The sequence below is a fragment of the Lissotriton vulgaris genome, chromosome 1_1 (assembly GCF_964263255.1).
Source record: "Lissotriton vulgaris chromosome 1_1, aLisVul1.2, whole genome shotgun sequence".
NCBI classification, from domain to species: domain Eukaryota; kingdom Metazoa; phylum Chordata; class Amphibia; order Caudata; family Salamandridae; genus Lissotriton; species Lissotriton vulgaris.
This window is the reverse complement of record NC_141685.1, coordinates 1,734,355,272-1,734,382,618: the sequence shown is the minus strand read 5'-3', so window position 1 is coordinate 1,734,382,618 and position 27,347 is coordinate 1,734,355,272. Positions and strand designations below refer to the sequence as shown.

General features: G+C 46.0%; 1 protein-coding gene and 1 long non-coding RNA gene across 9 annotated transcripts in view; one reads left to right on the top strand and one right to left on the bottom strand.

The window, feature by feature from the left end:
• RAP1B (RAP1B, member of RAS oncogene family) overlaps positions 1–27,347 on the top strand; it is a 461,814-nt gene that overhangs the window by 197,250 nt on the left and 237,217 nt on the right. For 6 of the 7 annotated variants that reach the window (XM_086919007.1, XM_086919012.1, XM_086919008.1 and 3 more), the window contains one exon: positions 18,570–18,626. The exons of the other annotated variant lie outside the window; for it this stretch is intronic. In XM_086919007.1, the coding sequence (XP_086775133.1) occupies positions 18,570–18,626 (57 nt within the window). The remainder of the gene's footprint in view (positions 1–18,569; positions 18,627–27,347) is intronic. 7 annotated transcript variants of the gene reach the window in all.
• LOC147751123 (uncharacterized) overlaps positions 14,558–27,347 on the bottom strand; it is a 426,133-nt gene continuing 413,343 nt past the window's right edge. For both annotated transcript variants that reach the window (XR_015295544.1, XR_015295540.1), the window contains exon 4: positions 14,558–14,689. This is a non-coding gene — a long non-coding RNA (uncharacterized LOC147751123). The remainder of the gene's footprint in view (positions 14,690–27,347) is intronic.

Genomic DNA, 27,347 nt, shown 5'->3' with positions numbered 1-27,347 from the left:
ACTCCACCTCATAAAGGCAATCTTATCTCTAAATCTGTTATTGCGAGATGGATTGTTAAATGCATTCAAACATGCTACGCTAAAGCTAAAATAACTTTAACCATAGAGTGCATTCCACCCACAAAATAGGGGCTTCTGTGGCCTTTTTAAGTAACATCCCTCTAGCTGACATATGTAAAGTAGTTACATGGTCTACACCACACAGATTCACCAATCACTATTGTGTAGATGTGTTAGCACGACAACAGGCTAATGTAGGCCAAGCAGTACTTAAACACTGTTCCAAACAACTGCAACATCTACAGGTTAGCCACTGCTTCGGCAGTATACTGCTTTATAGTCCATGCAAAGCATGTGTATCTACAGTACACATGCCTAGAAGTGACAATGTTACTTATCCAGTAAGCATCTGTTCTTGGCATGTAGAGCTGTAGATTCACCTGCACCCACCCGCTTCCCCGAGTACCTGTAGTAGTTGCAGTTCTTCATTATACATTTATACGCATGGACATCTCTATACTACACTTACTTACTCCATTCTCACCCTCTTGCGGGATAACAATCTTACAGTGGAGTTGATGACCATGCGCACTATCACTGAAAGTAGGAGTAACCTTACCTCGTGACTCGGAAAGACTTCTTAGTAGAAAAACAACTTGCAAACATCCGGACCCAACACCAGATGGCCCGAGTATGCAAAGCATGTGACTACAGCTCTACATGCCAAGATCAGAAGCTTACTGGGTAAGTAACATTATCCTTTTCATTAGTTAACCCCTTCGGTGCTGCGGGCGATTTAAATAGTGGGCGGGATTTGGACGGCCCCTGGCCGTCCTCTGCACGCGCCCACCATGACGCATGACGGCCGGGGACCGTCATGCACACCGGAGGGGGTTAAAGTTTACCATATGAATTGTTACTTGTTCGAATCAGTGAAAAATCTGTGTAAGCCTTAGTTCAGGTGATGTCTCTGAATACCACATGGTTTTGGATAACTGGCAAATGCTATAAATGTCTGCAGCCAAAAGAATCTGAGTGATGCACCTGTAATTGCTTTATCACCTATTTTCAATGTGTCCTCCTTTAACCTTTTATTTCAACAATTCGTTTATTTGTGAAAGCCATTATTGATCTAGAAAAATCACCCTGTAGTTTGCCTACTTTTTAGAACAGTGGTTCTTAACTTGCTGACTTCTGAGGACACCTACAGAATTACTACTGTACGCAGGGGGACCCCCAAGCAGTTTGTATGATATATAAACATTGAAAAAGTAATTTACAAAAAATATTGAGACGAGTACACACCAAACAAATACTCTAATTACTAAGGATTTTATTATGTTTTTAAAAAATATGCAAAAATCTACCTTTTAATGTGAAGGTTGGTGCTGCATCGCAGCGACTAACTTTTCAATGTTTGGTTTTATTTTGGAAAGTTGAATTCTCCAGTCAGATTAGTCATTTCTCATCTTGTTCGGTGAATAAGCTGAGAATGCTTTTTCACATAAATATGTGGTGGAGAATGAAAGGTGGAGAATGAAGGAAAACCATAAGTGGTTTGTACGATAATTCAGGCTTTCTGTTCGTATATGCAGCCACATACTCACATATGAGCCCCATTAAATTGTCAATATGTACATTAAAAGGATCTTTAATCAGTTTTTGCTTTCACCTGGAAGTGAAAAGTACTCCGGAAAACGACATCCTATATCTTGGAGTTGCTGTCGAAAAATTCCAAGACTTGGTTTGTTTGATAATTCAACATCAGCAGATTCCAAGAATGTCTTCAGGCTCTGGGAAGAATCAACATATCTTTTTAATAAGCGATGAGCCTAAAAATATAACTTTCATAATTGCCTCAATCTTGTCTGACATTATAAATTGTGATACCTACTCCTTCCATACTCTAATTGAGTGTTTAAATGAGTGAAGATGGCTAACCAAGTATGATCATTTAAGCGCACACGTGCAAATGGAGATCCCGGTTCCGTGAAAAATACTCTGATTTCATCTCTTAATTAAAAAAGTGGAGACAAAACTTTACCACAACACACCCATCGTACATCTACAGCTATATGCAGCAAAAGCTGATGATAGTCATAATCATGTGAACAGTCCCGCCCATATGCGTGGACCCCGGAGGACTTCATTAGATATATCCTCTTAAGTTGTCCTCTTCTGCAGTCCTGCATAGACACTTAAGAGATAATAGACAATAATGTAGCCTAAAAACAACAAGGCTACGCTGGCCATTACTTCATCCTGAAGTGAAAAAGATAGCCAGGTAACAGTTAAATTTAACTATTTTACTGAGTTTCACACATACAAAAACTCCCCTTCACAAAGATCCTTTTTTCGTGATAGAGATGAAGGGTTAGACAGACAAGCCCCCATAGGCTGCTATTGTGTGTCTGTAAATGGATACCGTGCCTTAAAGAATCCTTACAGAGACCCTTGGTATCCCATGATGCACAGCCAAAGGCCAGTTACTTTCAGTTCTTTTTTCCGGCTCCTGCTAGCAGGACCCTGAAGCATTGAGTTCTACCTTGATTGGTATATTTTCAATATTTCTAGCTTGAAAGTGAGTTTTTTTTCAACTTCACTCAACGTTTTTGACCTTTCTCTTGCTTCTGCTCTACTTTTTGGGCAGAAATTCCACAGTTTACTTTTCATAATGCCATCCTTATTCGACAAGTGTCCTGACTGTGGGAGGAAAAAGGCAAAGTCGGATTCACACAGAGTATGTTATGTGTCTGCCTGCCTCTCATATCCCCGATACCTGCGCCATCTGCAAGACCTTTTCTAGGCACACCCTGCGTGACAGGGAGAAGGTTCGACTTCAAGGGATGGAGCAGAGACAGGCAACTTCTACAAGGGCCTCTAGGCAAGGAGAGGGTAAGTCCTGCAAGTCCTCTACTAAGACCCATGCGTCGGCCTCTTGGGGGCTCCCCAGTCGAAAACAGGCTGAAAGACGGCGCTGGTACCCTTCGACGTCAAACTGCTACGTTGACGTCTAGAGCAGGTATGACTACGAACTGCTCCCCGTCGACCCAGGGCTCTGGATCGAAGCAACGTCGACTCTCCGCGTCGAGATGAAGGAGGGTGAGATCTCAGCCAAGGTCGCCGTCTAGGCATCGATTGGCGTCGAAGCACTATCAGTCGATCAAGTTCAAGGCACCGGCGCTCGCCGTCGAGGCGACAACTCCGATCACCATCAACGAGGTGTTCAGCGTCGAGGGGACGCTCAGTGTCGAGGAGAAGCTCAGGTTTAAGAAAACTATCGACGTCAAGGAGATGGTTGACGTCGAGACGGTTGAAGTCGACGAGGAAATCTACGTCGAGAAGCCATCAAAGAAGCTCGACGTCGAGGTATCACTCCTGGACCTGCTCAATTGTGAGCCTGCCTTTGTCAGCAGGGAGTTCAAGACGATGCCGACGCTCTGTGTCGAGTGTTCCATCAAGATTGAGGAGGAAGTCTAGGGCACAAAAAGAAGAGTGGCTGTTTCTTTGGACTCCGAGTGCTCCCATATTATTCTCCTTCGAGGACGCCTCCTCGTCAGACACTGCCTCCTCCACCATCTCCTCCTCCTCTTCTTCCTCCAGTGTTACCTCCGTCTCCTCCTGCACCTGGGCTAGCAGCACCTTCTCCAGTGCCTCGCACGGAGCCCAGCAGACCAAGTTCACAGCCTCATCCAAGGCATCGTTCTTGTGAACGTCACTGTTCGTCCACCCGCCCTCGGCGGCCCCACAGCCATAGAAGATCACGCTCCCGGTATAACCGAGACACGTCCTCGACGAGTACTGGCCAGTACTCTCCCACGCTAATGGACTCTCCTCCACATAGTCACCTATTGATGACATCACCACTTTTCAGGAGGTTTTTGTCCGAGGGGCTACTAAACTTAATATTCCGTTGTCTGCTCCAGTACCTTCAACATCCGTAATATTTGAAACACTCCAGCAGAGACAGTCGGTAAAGTCTGCACCTTCCCGGCTTCAGAAAAGTACAGAGCTCCCGATTCTGATCCTGTCTTTCTCCAGATGGACCCCACCCCAGACTCTGTGATTGTGGTGGCAGCAAAAAACTAGCATGCTACGACCCCGGCGTCTTCTGTACTACCAGACAAGGAAAGCTGTAAGCTGGATTCGGTAGGGAGGAAAGTCTGCAGCTCGGCAGCCACATCCATGAAGGCGGCTAGTTTGACTACCCTTCTGGGGAGGTATGACTGCTCCCTGTGGGAACCTCTCGACCAATTTGTGGATCTCCTACCCAGGGACAAGTGGGAGGACTTTCAAGAAATACTGAATGAGGGACTGATGGGCTCTAACCAGATCATCAGTGCGGCGGCGGACACTTCACTTTTGTCGGCCCACGAATATTGTCATGGCGTGGCTCTTCGAAGGCATTCCTGGCCCTGCCATACTTCTTTAAAAGCAGAGGCTCAGCAGCGCTTAGCCAACTTACCATTCTCTGGCTCGACTCTTTTCGGTTTGCATGCAGATGAAGAGATGGCACGGTTGAAATCCGAGATGGAAACCTTGAAGGCTGTCGGTTTGGTAAACCCAAAGAGCAGCGTAAGACCTTCCGCCCGTACCAACGACTGTACTACTCTGAGGTTGCAATGTGGGCAAGGCAGTCAGTATGGTCAACTACAACAACAGCAACGGTTTTAGCGACAAACGTTTCATAAACGACAGTCAGGAGGACGGTCCAATCAGCAGTCTACAGGGAACAAGGCTCCTGCTGGTCCTAAGCCCTGAAGTGTTACTTCCCCCCCTCTTCTGTTACCCACTCCGGTGGGGGGAAGCATTCAAAATTACCAGGCAGAGTGGCAGAATATAACTCCGGACAATTGGGGGCTGAATATTGTTTGCAATGAATACTCTCTACGTTTCATCAGCCCTCCTCCGCCAATCCCTCCAACTCACTCCTGTTACATGCTACGCGAGTTGCAGGCGGAGGCAATCCTCTTGTTGGAGAAAAGGGCAATAGAACCAGTTCCTCTTACTCCGAAGGGAACAGGACCGTATTCAAGATTCTTTCTTGTCCTAAAGAAAGACAAGAACGAGTTCAGGCCCATCCTCAACTTGCGACAGGCAAACAAGTGGATTCGCAGAGAGAAGTTCCGCATGCTATCCTTACATCAAATCTACCCTCAGCTCCATCAAGGAGATTGGTTATGCGCAAGAGATCTGCAAGACGCATACTTTCACGTGGCCATATCGAAGAAATATCTCGTGTTCCTGCGATTCACGGTTGAAAACAAGCATTATCAGTATGCAGTGCTTCCCTTCGGCCTGAAGTCATCGCCCAGGACGTTCTCCAAATACATGGCTGTAGTAGCAGCTCATCTGCGGAGGGACATGGTATTAGTCTACCCATATCTGGACGACTGGTTGATCAAGGCAGCGACATTTCAAGAAGCGCAACAGCATTTCAATCAAATTTCTGCTCTCCTTCGACGCTTGGGCCTTCACATCAACAACACAAAGTCTGTCTCAAATCCTGTACAGTGCCTGCAGTATCTGGGAGCCACCATCGATGCTCGCAAGGCAAGTGTGTGTCCTTTGGAGGAGAGATTCTTATCAATCCTTCGGGAGGCTCAGGTTCTCATGACCATTCCCTCTCCAACGGTGGGGACAGTATCTTCTCTCCTGAGTTCCATGGCGTCTTGTATCTTCCTTACTCCACATGCACGCCTCGAGATGCGGCCTCTACAGGAATGTCTGGAGGATCAGTGGGATCAGAGACGAGGGAATTGGGAGAACAGGATTCAGCTATCGCAGCTAGCCCTCCAGTCCATCAAGTGGGGGTGTTCGCCTCACAATCTCCTCCGAGGGATTCCATTCCACAAGGAGATTCCGGCTCAGACCATTGTAACAGATGTGTCTATCCATGGCTGGAGAGTGCATTCAGACCACCTTCAGATACAAGGCACATGGTTCCAGAAGGAGGCCACGAACCTCATCAACTTCCTGGAACTTCGAGCGGTGTATTTGGCGCTGAAAGCCTTCCAGCCGTCCCTTTGCACCTGTTCCCTGCTTGTCCAGGCGGACAACACAACAACGATGTACTATCTCAACAAGCAGGGGGGTTCGAGATCTCACCCGTTGTCTCTGGAGGCGCAGACAATCTGGAATTGGCTGCTGGCCAGGGACCTGACCATAACGGCAACTCATCTGCCAGGTGTGCAGAATGCTCGGGCAGATACTCTCAGCAGACTTGTTCAAGAAAACCACGAATGGGTCTTAAACGACGAAGTGGCAGAAGACCTCTTCAGAAGATGGGGTACTCCAGAGGTCGGTCTGTTTGCCACCGCAGAAACCGCAAATGCCGAGACTTTGCCTCCAGGTTTTACCAACCAGGGCGCTGGGGAAGGCACTGTGGATCAACTGGTCGAACAGCTTTCTCTACGCTTTTCCACCCATTCCCCTGATCTCAACAGTGTTGATCAAACTTTCCCAATCACGGGCCAGGATGATCCTCATTGCTCCGGAGTGGCCCAGTCAGTGGTGGTTCACCGATCTACTACACTGGTCTCTCCTGCCGCACCTTCGACTTCCGCATTGGCCGGACCTTCTCACGAACTTCGGAGGGCAGATGGTGCACCCCAACCTCTTGTTGCTGAATTTGGCAGCATGGCTCCTGAGCTAGTGCAGTAGTGACATCTAAATCTCCCTCAGAACTGTATGGAGATTTTAAAGGAAGCAAAAAGACCTTCCACACGGACTTCCTATGCATATAAATGGAAGAGATGTTGCATTTGGTGTGCCTATAAGAATGCAGATCCTACCTCCTGCAAGGAGGATGTCCTTCTTCCTTATTTGCTGCATTTGGCTCAATCTGGCCTGAATTTTCATTCCATTAAAGTTCACTTAGCAGCTTTAACTGTGTATAGGAAATGTCCTTCACAAATTTCCTTTTTCCAAATCCCAGTCATCAAAGATTTTCTGGAAGGTTTGAAGAAGGTGTTTCCTCCCATTAGGTGTCCTTCACCTCTGTGGAAGCTTAATGGGGTGCTTTCTAGACTGATGAGGGCGCCTTTTCAGCCCATTCATAAGACTTCTCTCCAGCATCTGTCCCGGCTCGCAGGGTGAGTGAAATCCAGGCTCTCTGTTGTCAAGAGCCTGTGTTTCATTCTTCGAAGGTAGTCATGAGAACTCACCCTAAATTCCTTCGGAAAGTAGTGTCAGAGTTTCATGTGAATCAAACGCTTTGCTCTACCCACATTTTTCAGTATCCTTCCTTTCCTGCTGAGAGATTCCTTCATTCTCTCGATGTTAGAAGGGTGTTGAAGTTCTACTTAGATAAGACTAAGGAGATTCGTAGATTGGATCAGTTGTTTGTTGACAATGGCTCTGTCAGGGCTGGTCTTGCTGCTTCCAAGCAATCCATCTCTAGGTGGATTGTGTCCTGTATTCAGTTGTGTTATCAGAAAGCCAACTAGACTCTAGTTAGTAAGCCTAAGGCTCACTCTACCAGAGGTAAAGCTGCTACAGCGGCTTGACTCCGTAACGTCCCTATTGCAGAAATCTGTAAGGCTGCCACTTGGAAGTCAGTCCATACCTTTGCTAAACACTACTGCCTGAGCTCTGATGCCAGGGCAGATGCTCAGGTTGGGCAGGCTTCACTGAGGAATCTTTTGCACTATAGTGGGTCTGTTTGTTTCTTCTTTGGGAATGGGCTTGCTATTCTACTCACTTGATTATGACTATACACAGAGATCCCATACTACAGAAGGAGTAGTTTCTTACCTGGAACTCCAGTTCTGTAGTAGGGGTATCTCTGTGATAGTCCTAAGCAACCCGCCCTCCTCCCAGGTGGTTGAAACAGTAATATCCAGAATTAAGGAGGCCCTGCTTTATATGCCTTCAAAAAGAACTGAAAGTATCTGGCCTTTGGCTGTGCGTCATGGGATAGCGATGGTCTCTGGATTGATTCTTAAAGGCACTGTATCCATTTACAGACACATAATGGCAGCCTATGGGGGCTTGCCTGTCCAACCCGTCATCTCTAGCATGAAAAAAGGATCTTTTCTATGTGTGAAACTCAGTAAAATAGTTTCATTTAACTGTTACCTGGCTATCTTTTTCTCTTCAGGATGAAGTAATGGCCAGCGTAGCCTAGTTGTTTTTAGGCTGCATTATTGTCTATTATCTCTTAAGTGTCTATGCAGGACTGCAGAAGAGGACAACTTAAGAGGATATATCTAATGAAGTCCTCCGGGGTCCATGCACATGGGCGAGACTATTCACCTGATTAGGACTATCACAGAGATACCCCTACTACGGAACTGGAGTTACAGGTAAGAAACTACTCCTTCCATTTGATGCTGTTCGTTTTCTGAACCTGTGAAACCCACTGATAAATATTCAACATCGTATTTGCAACACTTAGTTTTCTATTGACTAAATCACTTTGTTTTGAGCATGATGAGCCAGCATTGATGACTTCAGTGACTTTCTGCTTAAGTGTAAGCCAGTGGATCATTTTTTTTTTTTTTTTTTTTTACATTGCAAGTCTATTAATTCACAACATTTGGTTATGGAAGAAGTTTCTAGCAAAGCTGTTTGGTAATGCATGTAGACCTTCACTGCTTTACCTACTATAGGTTACCCTCATCAGATGTTTCCAAACTACATATGCTCTGATATGAAGAGATAAAGCAGTGTCTGTAAGAAGATGTTAGCACTGCATCAGCACTAGTTTTGTGGAAAAGACAGAGGACACTAGCAAATATGCACGGATATGACACTCTTATGAACGCTGAATGCAGATGTTCATGTGTGAATTTGCCTGAACATCTACCCTTTCAAAAAACCTAACTCTCCTTGACTGAAGCAGCTATGTGTGTTGCGCACTGCAACTTGAAATAATGCATAGTGCGTATGCTGAAAAAGTTGTTGCTAATGTAAGATGGCATAGCATTGCAAGCAACTCTATTACCCATTTCTGCAGTACAACACAGTACAGTAAAAAGGCAAGCAATGCTTGAAATTGAAATATAGATGTACTGGTACTCAATATCCCAGAGTACCTCTTTGCTATTATCCCAGAGTACCTCTTTGCTATTAAGCAGTGATGGTAGTCTGATTAAAAGTAATGAACTCCTTCTGAGAAGTGCTGGTACTAAACCCCCCCCCCTTCAAACTAAATAAGTACCTCCACATTAAAGTACTGCTGGAAGGTTTAATGATAGTCTGACTAGTGGCTACCTGTTAAATTTGACAGTGATGGGAACACAAATAAATGGCCCAAGTTTCCGTGAGTGAGCAAACTCAACTCTTCCAAGGGAGGTTTGTGAGGGGGGAGGGTCTCCTTTTGTGAATTATAAAAATAGGGGTTCACGATGGAGTATTATACATCACATTTTCCAAACAGCTGGTTTGTGCACATTTGAACCATTGCCTATTTGCCTTCTCCAATTTCCATCTTGGAAGGAAGCCTTTTTAATAGCCATCACTTCTTTTAGACGAGTCAGTGATCTCCAGGCACTAAAGTTGGAAGAACCTTTCTCCCAACTACACAGAGATAGGGTTGTCCTTCGAAGTAACCCCGGCTGCACAGAAATATAGTAGTCCTTCGAACTATCCCAACATTCCTTCCAAAGGAAGTTTCTACTTTTCACCTAAATCAGTCAGTTGAATTACCAGTCTTCTTTTCGCAACCTGTTTCAGTTGCAGAAAGAGCCTTTCAGACGCTAGATGTTAAAAGAGCTTTAAGGTACTATGGTATATTGACAGAACTAAAGAATTTAGTAAAACCAAGCAATTCTTAGTAGTTTTTTTCACCCCCCTCGCATAGGACAGCCCATATCAAAATCGGGTGTTCCTAGATGGATAATTAATTGCATTCAGACATGTTACGTCAAAGCTAAAAAACAAAAACTTTGCCCTTCCCTCCTAGAGCACACTCTACTCTCAACATATCAACATAGGAGCATTTTTGGCTTTCCTAGGCGATATACCAATAGCTGAGATTTGTAAAGCAGCTACATGGTCAACCCCACACATTTTCACTAAACATTACTGTGTGGATGTATTGGCTCATCAACAAGCAAATGTAGGAGAAGCAAGTGCTACACAACCTTTTCCAAATAACTGCACACCCACAGGTTAGCCTCTGCTTTCTGGAGGGTGCTGCTTTATAGTGTCTGCAGAGTATGTGTATCTACAGCTACACATGCCATTGAATGGATTATTACCTAACCTGTAAGCATCTGTTCGTGGCATGCAGTGCTGTAAATTCACATGCACTCACCCTCTACCTGTGGAAGCATCTAAGTATAATATATGCATGTTCTTCTATTTACGGACACTTGCTCACACTCCATTCCCACCCAACTGTGGGAAAACAATCCAACAATGCAGTCGATGCCCATGCGCAATATCACAGAGAGGAGGAATCACTTTACCTAAGTAACATAATCCTTATTCCTCTTGTTGAGGAAGAGCATTATGAACCATTCAGGACTTTGCTTCTTGTGAATCTTGGACGCTCCCCACAGTCTATGGTGACGAGAGCTTATTTCACTCTGAGCATCGGTATTATATATTATCTTAAAGCAATACCATTACTGGCTTCAGGTGCTGCATAAATTAAAGGGAACATCCCAAAATTTAAATAGATATGCACCACTCTAGAACACTATTGATGCTCAAGTTATAGTTAGGCTGACATTTGACAACGCCATAGAAATTTAGCACTTCTAGTTATCCGAGCTAAATTCACCTTACCCCACCCGCAATGCACAGCTTTTGACCTCGGATATTACATCAGTCATGACATCTCAAATTACATCACTGATGGCATCATCCACACTCACGCACTTACTCACTGATTCATAGAGCCACTCTCACATCAACTCACCCATATAGCCATTAATGCAACCATAAACTCACATATACAATGACTTACCTACTCACTTGTGGGTACTCTGGTCCCACCCAGAGCATCCACTCTGTTGGGGACCACAGGAGAAGCCTCAAGGCCCCGGCAGTCCCTGCCGAAAGCAAAATGTCAAGTTCAAAGCAGAGCACCGTTTGCAATGGCTTGGCAGGAGCGTTAAAGAAAACAGCTATGTCGAGGGCTCACCCCGGGACATAGTAGGAGTTAGCCCTGGGGTGGCAGTATCCATGGCGGAGAAGCTTATGGAAAGGGAGGCCACCCATTTTTTTAGTTCTCGGCTAGCGTAGGCTGCGCACATGCCCAGTCTCGCTGCTGAGATTTAATGAGTTAGAGTACGTTTCACTAGCGAGGTTAAGCCCCGCCCCTCTTTTCCATTAGGTGGCTTCATGCTAAATGGTGGCCAGCCATTGGAAAAGAGGTCCCAGTGAAGTACTCTTTTCTCTTTTAGAGCCGTCCCACTTGGACTGGCTTCCTTGACTTACGTGTGTGGTAAAAGGTTTCTTATCTTCTTTATGGGGCAAAACAGATGGCCCCATAAAGAAGCTAATAAACCTTTTACCACACTCTTAAGTCAGGCCAAGCCCGTCCAACTGGGACGGCTCTATTTTTACTTGAGGAGTTTTGTATAGCGCAAACTTGTATTCAGTGTGTCAGCCTCTGGTTCCTTTTGAGGTGAGGCGGTATCGAGTGTGCCCCATTCCCTTCGTCATAGAGTCTTGAGCGCATCTTCAGTTTGTACCAGTCTCTGGTTCTTTGGGAGCGGAGGGGTGGCGTCAGTGTGTCTCCGTCTCGTGTGCACAAGGCAGTGGGGCTGCCTTTGTTGTGTGCCTGTGTCTGCTGTAAGCATGTGTGATGAGCGGTCGTTAGGGTGCGCTAGTTCACTGATCAACCTATAGCTGTAGTCCGCGGCGATGAGGGGGCCGCGAGTGTGTCCTGTTCCCATTCTCTGGTCCATGGGACATGAGCTTCAGCCACTACCTTGTTAGTGGGATTGATAGGTGTGTCTGCAGTCTGCCCGTAGCCCTGGTCCTTAGGAAAGGGAGGGCGTGTCGTCGTAGAGCCCCGTTCTGGTCCACAGGAAAGCAAGAGGCCTCTTCCCTGTGCCCCGGCCCATACTTCATAGGAATGAAAGGGGTGCCTTCAGCGTTGGATATGGCGGAGTGTCTTCGGTGTGCCCCAGTCCTTTGTTCATGGGAATGATGGGGAGTTTGTTGGTTTGGTTAAAGGAGCATTGGGGTCCCGTATATACCTACCCCCATTCCATTGGACTGCATACCCCGCGAGCAGCTCAAAGCCAACAAAAAAGATTAAAGGAGAGACCGGCTGTTTAGGCTGAGGTAGTTTATTTTTTTTTTAATGCACGCAAATTATCTATTTACAGAAAGTGTCCCTGTCGTTGATTCCAGACTCTGGCGTTTTCAGTCCAGACTGCATCTCGCTAAAACCGGCATTAAGGACTAGGCTCTATTAAGTTTTATATTCTATCACTTTAAAAGGAGGGGCTCCCCTCCAGGAATCCGAGGGATAGGCCCATGAATCAAGCGTTCAATAAATATAAAATACAACAAGCTAAGAAGCACAGCAGGTTCTTGCGTGCCATTTGCATCGCTAACGGCAGAAGCCCCCGCCAAGCAGCAAAGCTCCCCTCGACAGTCAGTGCTCCAGAGAGCCCGAGAGACCTGGTAACTCCCAGTCCTGTGAAATTCGCCCACCCTGCATCCCTCATTCACTGTTTTTCACATCTCTACTCCACGGTTCTGGGAGTCCCCGGGGGAAATAATGTGGCATAACAACCCATCCCAAATGGGACAGTCTGATCACATCTGACCTGTTGGTTCAGCGCCGCATCCCGCCCCCCGCAATAAACAAACAGCGTTGTAGCAGGGCCTGCTTCCAGAAGCATTGTTACGATTCTGGCTTTGTGCTGTAAGGCGCCTCTCGGTACAGTCGGGTACAGCGCTCCATAAAACATCGTTGTCACACTAGAATCGCCGGCCTCCCTAGCCGCACACCCCTGCTAGCCCAACTTAGTCTTTTGCTTATACTGCTGCATACAAGCAACCTTGTTATGGAATATATATCGGGGGTTTCTGGTCAGATTCGGGAATGGCTCTGCTGTCCCCTGCTGTGTTAATATATTGTACAGACAAGTCCCTCACCTCCAAAGGGGTAGATCACCCCCCACCTGACAGGGTTTCTCCAACCCTTAAATCGAAGAGGTACCCAATCCGACAGTCTTAAATAAGCTCTCTCTGATACACATCAGTGCTTTCATTGTCAGCCGCACCCCTCTGCTGCATACTATATATTTTTAAGCACACGGCATACATCAAACAGCCCCCAGCTCCTGCTAGTGAGATCTATGTGATCCGTCAGCTCCTGCATAGATCTTTGTGATCACACAGCCATGGCCATCAGCTCCTGCAAGTGAGTTCGTTGTTGAGTACACTTTACACCTCAACTCCATACACGTGATATTTTGCTAGTACTAAGTACAGATCATACATGCCCAAAGACCCTGCACGTGTGACCTCTGTATCGGGGCACAGATAAAAACATACTTCAATGAAGGCACAGACAAGAGAGGCCACCTTGGCTCTTGCAGATAAAAATGTGACATGTGATGTTTTTTCTTCTTTAAGCTGTGTTGCACACCAGCCCACGCTGCTGTACAAAACATTGTCAAAGTTATCAGTTCTCGCATAGACGAAACCTATTGGCTTTGGCAATGCTTGTTCTAGGTGGGTGTCCCGTTGAGTCCACCCCCATACCTCCCTCCTACCTCCCCAGTTGGATCCTGCAGGAGGAAACCCTACATCCCCAGCCAGATCCCCATTTGCACCCATCCAGCGTCCATTGGGAGCTGACATTGCCCTCACCTGGCGGGAGCAGCTGTTTTTGTTTGCTCCCGCCCAGTGTATCCCTGCCTGAAAGAGTGCGGGCAGGGAAACAAGTCTGCTCCCACACGACTGGAGCGAACAAATAAAGCTTCTGCCAAGTGAGAGCAGACATGCCTTCTCAGCTCACGCTCCTATGATCAAGGAAGGCATATCTATGTCCACCCAGTGTGAGCTTTAAAAATGCTCCCTCCAGGGGGATGGCTCCCCGGGACACAGTATTTGAGCTGTCCCCATTATTTTTGTTTCAGTGAATATAAATTACGTTAATTCTTGCAACTCTACCCGCACTCGAAGCTACGGCATAATGTACACGCATCTGTCATCATCCGGAATCGGCCACATAAGCCCAATACAAATCCTATTTTGTGCACATGGTTAATTATTTTACTCCATATTGCTTGAATAATTGTGAAATGCTAAAAGAATATAGTTGCTCACAACAAGAGAATTATTATTGTAGAGCAGACCTATAATCTCACTGCTGATAATTTCATACTGTAAATATAAGCATAAGCAAGACAAGCCTCATTGTTAGACCAAATCATAGCCGAACCACAGAATCGTAGTAATACACTCATTAGGCTACCAGCAATTCTTCCCAAGTGGGTAAGGTATACTTCGTTTAATTATGTGTTCCTCCAAACTAAACATAACATATTTTGATAGTCTACATGAGTGAAATTGTGTGCCCGACTTATTACATAATACAAGTACTATACCCAAGTGGGTAAATCAATATATATATACGGTAGCCACACAAAAGGGTTTCTTGCTAGCCCCTCAGGACATACAATCGACATGCATGTTGGCAATTTCTAACAGCAGTGGTAGTATTGTGGTCCTTCAACAGTATTAGTTATCTCCATAATTTGCACACCACCTGAGAAAAACAAACAACATGTCTGTATGAGCCATGAACAAATCATGGCTCATACAGAGTGAACAATTTAGTCTAAATCAACAAGACAATGTGAATAGTGAAAGTGCATTATAATACATTAATATCATACAGATTAGCAGTACTTGAGGTAATGAGAGCCACAATTAATAGTTTGTCAAAACCAGAGTATTTACATAGAACAGAAGCATGATTTGAATAAGCCTGTTTTATTTATTCACCTAAAAACCAAAACAGCTCTTCTTCCGAATTCAGTCCCCAGGAATTTTGGTGTCTAATTCCATAATATAGGTAGACTCTGATTGGCGTAGTCTCCGAATTCTGTCCCCACCCCTTACAGTATGGGGGACCCGGTCAATTTCAAAGAATCTCAATAAATTGCGATTACTTTGATGTAATTCATCAAAATGACGCGCCACTGGGGACAGCTTATCCTTGTTTTGTATTGTATTGCTCGCATGCGCTCTTAATATGCGTTTTTTTCCAGCAAACATAGTGCTGCCCACATACTTCTTTGCACATGGGCACATCAGAACGTAGACCCAAAAATCTGATAAACACGTCAAATGTTTCTCTATCGGTCTCTCTACATCAGTCACTGGGTGATAAGCATTCTTCACATTAGAGCTAAATTTGCAGGCTTTACATGACTTGCAGGTATAGAAGCCTTGAATGGTACTACTTTAGGATTTCACATTAGTAACTTCATTCCTGCATAATCTGTCTTTTAAGGAGTTAGCTTTCCTAAATGTCATGTTTTGACCCCTTCCAGAGTTAGTTCAGTTTTTAAGATTCTCCAATGTTTAAAACATTCTCTCACATCATGTGAGTTTGAGTTATACGTTGTTATGCATCTAATGATACTATCCTCCTCTTTATCTGTATTTTCCTTAGGAGCCAATAGCTCAGCCTGTTCAAATTTAGCAGCTTTGATACGTGCATTTTCAATGGAATTCAAGTTATATCCTCTGTCCAAAAACCTTTCTCTCATGCATTTGCAATCATCTTCAAAATCAGTATTCGAGCTACAATTTCTCAGAGCCCGGAGAAATTCCCAATAGGGGATACTTTGAATTAAGACCTTGGAATGACCACTCTCTGCATGTAGCAGGGTATTCCCTGCCTTTTTCTTGCGATAAAGTCTAGATGTTAATTGATCATTGACTACCTCAACCTGTATATCCAAGAATTCAAGGCAAGAGTTACTTATTTTGCCCTCGAATTTCAGGTTCACCTCGTTGTCATTAAGTGCAGAAATGAATTCCTTAGCTTGTTCCGGACTGCCTTCCCAAATGATAACAAGCATTGTAATGCAATAGGTCTCACATTTACGCTGGTTTAAGCTATTGGCATTGTAAATGACAATGCCTTTTATTTAGGTTTTGATAACCAAAGCATAAATAAAGGGCATTGTTATTGACAATGTCAATAGCTCAAACTGCATAAATGACGGACCCGGATCAAGTTGTTACATTTCTCCTGTAATGAAGACAGAAATGGCCAAGGCAGTGTCCTGCAGCGCCCTGATAGACTGGGCTCTCTCCTCAGGCAGCCCACCTTTTGTTTGTGGTGGGGGAGGGAAAGGGGGTGCGCATTTTTATTTTCCTGATAGGGGCGCAAAGGGAAAGAAAAACTAGGGCAGAAGTGACTGTGCCAGAGGCGTGGGGTGAATGTGCCAATGTACGTGTGCAGAAACGAGGTATGTGGACAGTGCCTGGGTTATGCTAATCGGATGGGGGTTATGTCCGGGTCAGGAGGGGTCATGCCAGAACCAGAGGAGCTTTTGGGTGCGTTCTTTGTGCCAGGGCCGCATGGGGCATGCTCTCCACGGATAGTCTGCCCTAGCGCGGGGTCATCGGGCATTGCCGACGCGCAGACTAACTCAGGTGCAGAAGGGGTTATGCCAAGCTGTTATTTCTAAGGCTGAGGTTATGCCGGGTCTGCGAGGGACGGTGGGCTATACCAGCTCTGGGGGGCAGCGTTGGGTTTAAATCATGGCTTGGAATTGAAAATAAACTCTTGCCAAGCTCTTGCAGAGTGCAGTTACGTCTTTTGGAAGGAGTGCCTGAAGTACAATCTTGATAGCGCTTTTGCACAGTTTCCATGCTTGTATCTCTCGAAGCATTCATGCAGTAATAATTGTTTCAGTTGTTTGTTATCACTGATTACAAAGATGGGATTGCAATTTTTCTCTTAAATTCTATTTATTATATTTTGTTACTTAATAATGTTTCATTATGTGATTTTAAGCTTTCTTATTTAGTTATGTATTTGTTTATATATGTATGTATTTATGTAATATTTAATATGGTGCATTACAATAGAGTGCAAATTCACTAAGTTACAAGTTATTATTTATAAACATGGAACCTAATATGTGTAGAATGGCTCCAGTGGTTAAACTAGCAGAGGTTAAAAGAAAGACTGTCTGTAAAAATGTCACTCAAGTATTTTGTTTTTCAACTATGGGTGTATACCACAATGCAAAGATAAAAATAGAAGATGGACCACGCTTTCGCTATGTGGTCAAGGGCATTTCCCTGCCCGAAACGCGTCATACGGCTTATTATTGAATACACTGTTTTCTGCCACGAAGATTGGGTCCGTGACTCTCTTTCCAACCAGGGAGGAGGGAGTCGCTGTTTCGTGTGTGTGTATATATATGTATATATATATATATATATATATATATCAATTGCATTTTGGGACCGGTAGTCTTGTTATCATGACACCCCAGTGGGCTGATGGCAGGCATCCAGTAAAATATTCAAATCATCACGGGGATGTTTGCTGAGTTCTCACCCACTCCAGTTTATGCCAGATAAGTCCGCACCGCTGATTAGCACACCAGCGTCTGAACCATAGTTCGCGCAAGACTACCGGTCCCAAAATGCAAATGGTTTTGTTCTAAAGTACTCACCTGAGTTTGACTGTGTTAACAATAAAAAGGGAAAATACACTGGAGTCTGATGTTTGGCAGTCACACAGTATGCAGAGAAGCCTCAGAAGAAGGGCGTAGTCCCGAAACGCGTCAGGCTCTGCTGTCGTTGGGTGATTGCTTCATGCCTTAATTTGACGTGCTGACTAGGAGTGCACCCCGCGCCTTAGAACTGTGGACCTGTATATGTATGTATGTATAATATATATATATATATATATATATATATATTAATATTCAGTGTTTGCGTGTGCATATAAAAATGTGTGCATAAGAAGTGCCTTTAGCACGTATTTCTCCTCCCCCAGGACTTTTGTTGCCTGTTCCAAGTGATGTCCAAGCCAGCATAGTTACTCTGTTTTTTTCGAACAGCAAGATAAGAATCTCCACATATTGTGTTTCTAAAATAGGGTCCCAAAAAAGCTTTGTCACTTGGGCACAGTTTTTCCAGTCCTCCATTTCCTTTTACAAATGTTTCCAGTGTATTTGTTTTCAGAGGGCTAATTTAGTTGGAGTCTAAATGTGCAAAAAATCTAGCGGTTACCTTTATTTTGTAGGTCATATCTCCTAGACATCCACGTTAGATCTAGTTAGTTTGTTTTCGATCGGACTAAAGGTGAGAACAATACATGGGTTTTATTTTTGCTCCAAGTATTTGTGTTGCGACCTAAGTTATAATTTCTTTTCTAGTTTTGATAAAGACTGCAGAAGTGGAGGCTCACACTCATCACTAATTTATTCTCAACTTTGTGCTCTGTTTGCGTGTTAATGCTGAGCTGTACCAGATTGTTTTCATAATTCACTAGTGAGCTGTCATTTTTTGCATTCTTTTTACCAGGATGTTTTTTTATTTGCATTTAATGAAGTTGTAAGTAGTGCACTTCGTTGTCATCTTATGCAAGCCTATTTTTTTTGTCACCACAGCAAGTTGAAGTGGACTGTCAACAATGCATGCTTGAAATCTTAGACACTGCTGGAACGGTATGTCAAAAGCTTTTCTGCTCTACTAATTTGACTGTTATTATTGTCTCTTTAATCACTGTTATTTATTGTATATCTTGTGTAGCTCACTGCATTGCAGTCTCTGCTTGAAACCACGCTGTGCAAAAAGTGTCGGACTGGACTTTAAAACGATGTTTCTCTTGAGTTTTTCTAATTTTTCATTGAGTTTTTTCTTTTCCCAAATGCATTCAGTTTTGTGCCTATCGAGTTGGGAAATCCCCTGTACCTAAATACCTTTCTGTAAAAAATGAATTGCTAAGCACATGTGAAATGGGTTGGTGGTGGAAGTGCTTTAAAATCTGTCTTTACATCAGTCTATCTATTATTGGGTTACCCTTTGTTCCTCATAACCTCGTTCTAGATCTTGTATCCCATAAAAAGGTTGTCAGATTCACTTAATATGTATTGAAAGAAGGTAATGCAAAAACAGATTGCAAAAAACACACACAGGAGTTAAGAAAAAAAACATAGATATCAATTTATGAAAGCATTGCACCAATCAAGTGTACTATGATTTCTGCTGAGATGCTCCACGAAAAATGCATATTTTCTGCCTGTATCTAAAAGACTAAAGTTGGGCCAATACAGTCCTTTGAAATTATTCTGAAATATCCCAACTGTAGAGACTATGAATTATATGTTTGGACAAGGCTTTCATATAGAATGAATGTGAATGTTGCGTTGTCATCTTTGTTATATTTTATACACTAATCTTTGCAGAAGCTCGTTTGCACTTATCATGGAGCACCTTACCAGAAACCATTGTATATTTGATTGGTGCATTGCTTTCATAAATTAATATCAGTTTGTCTCTTTGCAATATGTTTTTGCACTATCTGCTTTCCATACATACATATTAAGTGAATCAGACAGAATCATTCTTGATTATATGGTCTATACATCAAGCTAGGCGCAATCCTTTAGAAGAAGAAAGTAGGAAGACCACTCGCTAAATACCCAGCCCAGAATGGACCAATTCAGCACCCCTCCAAATCGGTCATGGGAATACTGTGTGGCAGCATCTTGTGAACATTAGTTCACTGGGTAAGCCACCACTCAGAAGCCGCAACCCAAGGGTCCTACAATACTTTTGTAGGTTTCCTCAAATTTTCTCCTGCACAGTGATTTCTTGTCCCAATTCAGTTTTTGTTAAGCTTCAGTATCTCCACCCCCCGCCCTCGCATCTCCATATTATTTTTAAAGCTTTGATTTTTGTTGTTGATTCGAGGTGAAATCCTTTCAATTCTACAGCTCTTCAATCCTTTTTTCAATTTAAATTAATGCTAAATGCTTTTGAGGGTTCTATATGTGCAATTATTCAGCTTTTGGCCTCTCAAAAAGAAAGTTTTTCCACTGTTAATCCTTTGCTGGTGTAGCAGATGAAAGCCTCCGATATTAGGGGCTCCACTTGGCTCTTCAAGGCACTCTGCTTTAGACTCCAGTTGGTGTATGAATCCAATCAACATTTTGTTTATCAATTAATTTTATTTCAAAAGAAAAACAAGTACAATATAGTAATGACTGTAAACGTATGTCGTACATTAATAGGTATGTCCCTTACAGTTCTTCCCTCATGATGTCCAGTGGCCCCAATTGATGCAGCACCCCTGCCAACTCTATCATGTTATACCCAATCCCTCCAATATCTGTGGCCCCGCTCGCTCAATAGGTGTGCACAGCATTCCCCTACTTTCATTCCATTTCCCCCAAATCTTTGCTCACTTATGAGGACACCCCCTGCCCTCATAAACCGCTCTTTCGGCCTGCATCTGCCAATCCATGTCAGCTTTCCAGTCACTCAGTTTCGGAGTTGGTGGCACCCTCCACAATCTCGCTATATTTTGTTTTACCACCATGAAGCCTAGTGTGACCCAGAGCCAGTCTGTATTCGTTAAATGTGTTGCTTTCCATATGTTCAAAAGACACCGCGGAGCAGAGGGGGTTGGCCATAATTTCTCCGCACGATGCTCCGGCTCAGGATACTACTGTGCCCAGAATGCCTGAATTCCCGACATTCCCACAGCATGTGGAAAAACGCACCCTCAGCTCCATTCAATTTGGGACACTGTGGTGACTCCACTTTACCCATTTTGACCAGTGTGGTGGTCGCATAGTAGATCCTATGCAGAATCTTAAGTTACACCAACCTAACACATGAATAGATCGCCACTTCTGCTGATGCCAATGCCTCTTGCCACTCCTCATCCACAAACTTTCCCAAGTCGCCCTATCATTTCTCACAGAGCTTCAGTAGGGGGGGTCAGGGGAGTTGTTCAGCAGTTTTGGGAAGTCAGGCAAATTGCATTTTTGCGCATATACTCCTCCAGCAATCTATCCTCTAAGGGAGAAGCCTCGGGTAGTAATTCTCCTCTTGGTCACCCCCATCAGGGCATGTCTAATCTGCGAGTAGGGAAAAGTCTCTAAGGGCTCCAACTGGTATTCCTGCTGTAAGTCGCCCAAGGATTTCACCTCTCCATCTACCCACATATCTCCCACACTGGAGAGGCCAATCAAATCCCACTTATCAAAACCCTTGTGTCCTCCCAGGAGACCCAATTGCGCTGATTTCCCACAATGGCATGTTTTGGGTGATCTGGTCTAACCACCTCAGTGACCCCAGTGTAGTATGCCAGAGTTTAATTGTAGAAGAAGCTGGTGTACGGGATGGCGTATAGTGTTTCCCTCCGCAGAGTGCTACAAGGTAACCTACTAGTTTCCATGTTTTGCCTATCTGTTTTAGTGGGATCTTCCTGTGGAAAGTAGACCCAGTGATTGACCACTATAAGTTGGGCTGCTTGATAAATAGTGCTGAAGACCTGGAAATGCTATTACTCTGTCATATGTTATGTTATGCGTTTTTATTTGGCTCACAGATGCTCCAGCTAAGGAGCATCTGTGCGCCAAACACCAGTCCTTAGATAGTTTCTGTAGGGAGATTCTGTGGGCTCCCCCATCAGATAGGAGCGTCCTATTGGGGAGTGGGGGGGTTGCCTAGAAAAGGTGTATTCTGAAGAATTTATAAGAAGCGAGGTAGCGCCATCATCTTAAATAACGTTGCCTTACCCGACAGAGATGGGGGGAGGCCTCTCCAATGTTGCACATCTCCTTTCAGACGCTAAGGTGGATTCTAAGTTGCGCATCATAAAAATTGTTGAGTCCCTTGTGACATATATTCCCAAGTATTTAAATCTTTGTTACTACCCGGGCCACACAATACCCGGGGAGGCAGCGGATAGTTCCACTCAGCACATCAATAAGGGACTTGTACTTCTGATAAATCTCAAATATGGGGAGTATCCTGTGGAGCGTGGCATATGAACTCGCCACTTAGAGGAGGATGTTCTCGGCCTAGAGAGAGATTCTAACTTCCCAGGCCTCAGTGCACCTCAGCCCCCTGACCAATGGGTCTCCTCCCTCTTAGCCAGACAGCCAATGGTTCTAGCACAAGGGCAAAAAACAACGGGGAGAGGGGGCACCCTTGTCTCGTGCCTGATTGCAGCTGGAAGACCTCCTATGTGCCCCCGTTCACCATAGCCTGTGCTTGGGGGTCTTAATACAGCAATTGGACACACAATTAACATTTCCGCCCAAATCCCTGCCTCTCCAACACCGCCTGCATAAAAATTTAATCCAAGGCCATTCAGGCATCTAATGATGCTACAAATGCACTTGGATCATTTCCGTGCGTCTCCGGGCCCCATGTCGGCAACTCGGGTTGATCGCAGTATTTCTCCATGGCATGAAGCCTGACTAATCGGGATGATCAATTTACCTATCCCTTAGATTAGTCTGCTTGCTAGTGGCTTGGCCAAAATCTTGACCTCTGCATTCAGCAATGGTATGGGCCTGTAGGATGAACAGAGGTCAGGTGGCTTACCCTCTTTATGAATCACAATGATCTTATCTAATCCCTGATCTGCGGGCAGCCGCCAAACCCTCTGGCTTTCCTGATACAGCCTTCAAAACAGCCTCTTTCCTCCTGAAGATGTAAGTTTGAACAATTCAATCTGTAGGCCGTTGGGGCCCATAGCTTTCACCGCATTTAGCAATTGGATTGCCTGCGGGACCTCACTGTCAGGTCTAGCTCCAGGAGGTCCCTATTGCTCCTCTGAAAGCCCGGAATCTGCAGGGTGGCCAACAACTTGTGACAACGGGCGGTAAGAGGTGCAGGCATTCAGAAGTTTATCAGGTTTGAGTATGGTAACAATGCCACCTTCAATGTGCTTCCCGCATTGAAGGTGGCATTTCGCCTGCTTCAATGATTTCCTCAAACAGTGTCTTTAGGTGTGGGACCAATAGGTCCCTGAATTCTTTGTAAAAGGAGACTGTGAGACAGTCCACTCCGGGGGGCACTATTGGATTTCATCCCGGCTAAGGCTGAAGTTATTTCTTCTACTTGTTGTGGGCGCATCAGGTATTCCCTGTGTCCATTCAGCAGCCAAGGCAATTTAATATGAGTGGTCGCTAAAATTGCTTCGTCATCACTCCCGCCCTCCGAGCTATAAAGTGATGCATAATATTCCTTAAATCTGTTTGCTGTGTTCTGGATCAGTTGGGGGCTCCCCCTCCGCATTATGAAGGACTGTCACATTAGACTTCTCCCTCCGGGTTCTAAGCAGTGAAGCCAGGACCGACCCCAGGCGGTCTCTCTTCCCCATATACGTGCAAGGTCGCATATTTGCCCAAGTGCTTTAGTTCAGCATCTGCTGTAGAGTGATACTCTTCCAGTGTACGGCGCAGTTCTTGTGTGATACTATCGTCTGCCCCTGTTAGGAGTTGCTGATTCTAGGGTTGCTAAAGTGGACTCCAAATCCGCGAGGCGCTTTCGAAGGGTGCAGAGGACTCCGGAGGGCTTAGCCATGGCGATCCCACGGATGTACACCTTAAAGATGATCCACACTGTGGCAAGAGTCAACCGAACCAGTATTAGTCTCAAAGAATGTCTCGATGGCCTCGACCAGTAAAGAATACGGGGGGAACCACCAAGTAAAGGGAGGTATAACTGTCTGCGGGGTGTCAATGTCCATCTGTATTGGGGCGTGATCCGAGAGCGTGTGAGGTAGAATCAGTCATAGATCTGTGTAAATAAATCTCTTGAAATAGTCAATCCTAGTGTGGAGGGTATGATATGCTGAATAGTGTGTGAAGCCACCCGGGCCCTGTGAGCGTGAACGCCATACATCGCATAAATCTAGTGGGGTGGCAGCCGTCCTAATAGCCTAGCGGTGGCAGTTGGGCATCAAGGTTGGCCCCCTGACCTGTCTAAATTGTGATCAAAAACGCTGTTAAAATTACCCACTCCCCACCCACCCAGAGTTGGGAACACGTGCCATAGCGACTCATTCTATATAGTAACTTTCCAAAAAAGGTGGGGGTTATCGAAGTTCGGGCCATAGATGTTAACTAGAACCAGTGCAAACCCTTTCCCACTACATCGCGATACCGCAAAACGTCCCTTTGGGTCGGTCTCCAGTGCTTCCAAGTGAAGTTCCGATCTGGGATGCACCCACGTTAGCAGTCCCCGGGCATGAGTTGTGAACCCTGCGGCGTATCGGTTACCCCGCAATCCTCTGTGATGCAACAGTGCACTGTATAGAGGCAAGTGTGACTCCTGCAGGAGAGGGATGTCGACACCACGCCTTGTGAGAGAAGCCAGAACTTTCCACAATTTCCTATGGTCATTGAGACCCCTGACATTTCCAAGTTAAAACTTTTATCTTACGAGTCTGAGAGTGCATCTAGGAAGTTAGTAAAAATTGAGGTGCATTGCTTGGAGCTGCCACTGTGTAACCATTTGATACTTCGTGCCGAAAAACCAAGTTGCGTTGTATCAAGTCAACTATTACGACATATTTTGAAACAAATGACTTTGGTCTCTGTACCCCCCATGCCCCTCCCCCCACCACCCATGGCGCACCTTCCCCAACTGTGCACACACGGCAAACCTCCCCCTCCCACCAACCCACCACAACAGTAGAAAAATAACATTTCTAGGACCTAGTGCCATGTCCGGATACCACAGTGCATAGCCTGTTTACCATCCAAATTTTCCTCAAATAGAATAAACAACAAAATAGTAATCCAAACAGTTCCCCAGTAGCGTGCTACACATGTAGGCGGATGTTGCAAGCCTGGTAGGTTAACTGAACCTAACTAGTCTAAAAAAAAAACGCAACCGTCAGCCATCTGCAAAATTGGTGCATCATGAAATAGTACAACTGTGCCCCCACGCCCTGTACTTTTCTAGATTGAATTGTATTTCAACATGCATTATGAGCCTGAACTTTCTGTGTTTGTTTCCAGAGCATAATACTCCGTTCATTAGTAACTAGTTATCCTTGGCAACCCCTAAAAAGCCGCTACTACTGGATCCCCAGTCTCATTCGGTCGGCCCTCCCAACCACCCACGCCAGCAATCACCTTAACTGTGAGGTGAGCAGTTCTATCGTAAGTCCTTTTTCATCCAGACTGCCTCCAGCTGCTCCGTCCGAGGCGTCCTGCTCGGCGCTCCGTTGCTTTTCTTGGACCACTTCTTCAAGGCTTTCTGCAGCATCTTAGGATCTGTGAAAATCTGCGATTTGCTCTGGCGATGTACACTGAGTCTCGCCAGGTACAGCATGGCGTAGTTTAGATTTTGGTCCCGTAGCTGGCGCTTCAGCTGAGCAAACTGTTGGCGGGCCTCCTGTACCCGGGACGTGAAATCCGGATATAAGGAAATAACAGAGCCCTCATACTGCCGAGATTATTTCTCCTGTGCTACTCGCAACGCTGCATCTCTGTCCCTCTAATTAAACAGTTTCTGTAGTAGGGGATCTCTGTGTATAGTCATAATCTAGTGAATAGTCCCGCCCATGTGCGTGGACCCCGGCAATCAAAAATAATCTCTTAAGTTGTCAAAATAATGCAGAAACTGCAAAGACACTTAAGAGAGAATTTAAAGACAAATAATGCAGCCTATATCCACAGGCTACACTGTCCAGTACTTCAACTAGAAATTCCACCAAAATTCACCACACACAGTACAGCCTGCTAGTTTCTACCATAGAGAAACCTGCCTCCCCCAGTCAAAGACTCAGGAATGATAGAGAGGAAGGCAGGGACAGACAAGCCCCATAGGCTGCCATTATGTGGCTTAAATAGGATACTGTGCCTTTAAGAGAACTTTCCAGAACTTCTCCCAGTATCCCAGAATGCATAGCAGGTCCCTCTTACTTCAGTTCTTTTTTCCGGCTCCTGCTTACAGGACCCTGGCATTGAGCTCTCCCTTTTACAAGGGTTTATTGAATTCGTTTTTGCACTTTTAACTTTTAAAAGTGTTGCAGTTACTGCTTGGTGTTCTCTTCTCACTTTTGTGCTGTTTTTAGGCGTTTTGGGGCTCCGAAATGCCTGGCCTTTTTGTCAAGTGCCCAGCATGTGAGAGGAAGAAGGCCAAAAGCGACCCCCATGATGTCTGCATCGTGTGCCTTCCAGAAGATCATGGCCCTGAGGAGTGTGTTATCTGCCAGCAACTTTCTGCTAGGACCCTCAGGGACAGATTGAAGATCAGGCTGGCTGGCCTGGAGGATAGGCGCCAACGTGCTGCAGGTGGGTCTGGGCAGCCTGGGAGGGATCCCTCTGCCTCTGCTGAGGCCCCTGGGGGGCTCCCCAGGGGCAGGAAGTCCAGCCAACGATCCCATTCTCCGTCGGCGTCGATGGCATCGACGACGGCGTCGAGAGGGATGACGACGGCGTGCTCCCCTTCTCCCCGGGGCTCCGGGTCGAGACGGCGCGACGGCTCGACGGCGAAGGAGAGACCGACGTCGAGGCCGCCGTCGACGTCATCGTCTTCGTCGACGTCGAGGTCATACCGACGCCGAAGGCACAGTGACGTACATCGACGCTCGCCGTCAAAGCGGCGCCGACGCTCGCCTTCGAGGCGACACCGTCGGTCGTCGTCGAGGCGACACCGTCGATCTCCGTCGCGGCGACACCGCCGATCGACGTCGAGGGGCTCCTCGACGTCGGGAACATCAAGGCGACGGCGGCGCTCGTCGTCGAGGGCGGACCGCCCGACGTCGAGAGGACGACGAAGGTCGATGTCGAGGAGTCGGCGTTCGACGCCGAGGAGGAGGCGGTCGCCGCCGAGGAGACGGCGCTCGACGCCGGAGTCCAGGAGACGTCATTCGACGCCGGAGAAGCGTCGTTCTGCGTCCAGCAGACAGCGGTCAGCGTCGGGGAGCAGGTCACCCGCTCCAAAACGGCGAAAAAGGGACTCTAGTCCCAGGAGTCACGCTGCTTCCAGCGGTGGTCGCAAGAGGAAGAGGTCGCCTGCGGATGGGGATGGATCTCCGCGCCCCTCGCCTGGAGGGACACCGGGCTCGGTGTACTCGGAAGTGTACACTCCGTCCCGGCCCAGGACTCCGACTCCTCCCCCCGTGCCTAAGGAGGACCCTCCGCCCAAACCACCACTGCCTTCAGGGGACACTCCTCCACCTCCGGTCCCTCCGCATGGGCCCGCACCGCAGCCGAAGGTTCCTCCTCCGAGGTCCACTTCCCTGCCGTCCCTGCCTGCTCCTCCCAAGGGGACTCCGAAACCGAAACCCCGGGAGGAACCGAAGACGCCTCGTGATGAGCCGAGGAAGACCCCTCCGCGCAAACCGAAGGAGCGCCCACGAGCTGGCAGGTCTCGCTCTCGCTCTGGGCGGAAGGACAGATCGAGGC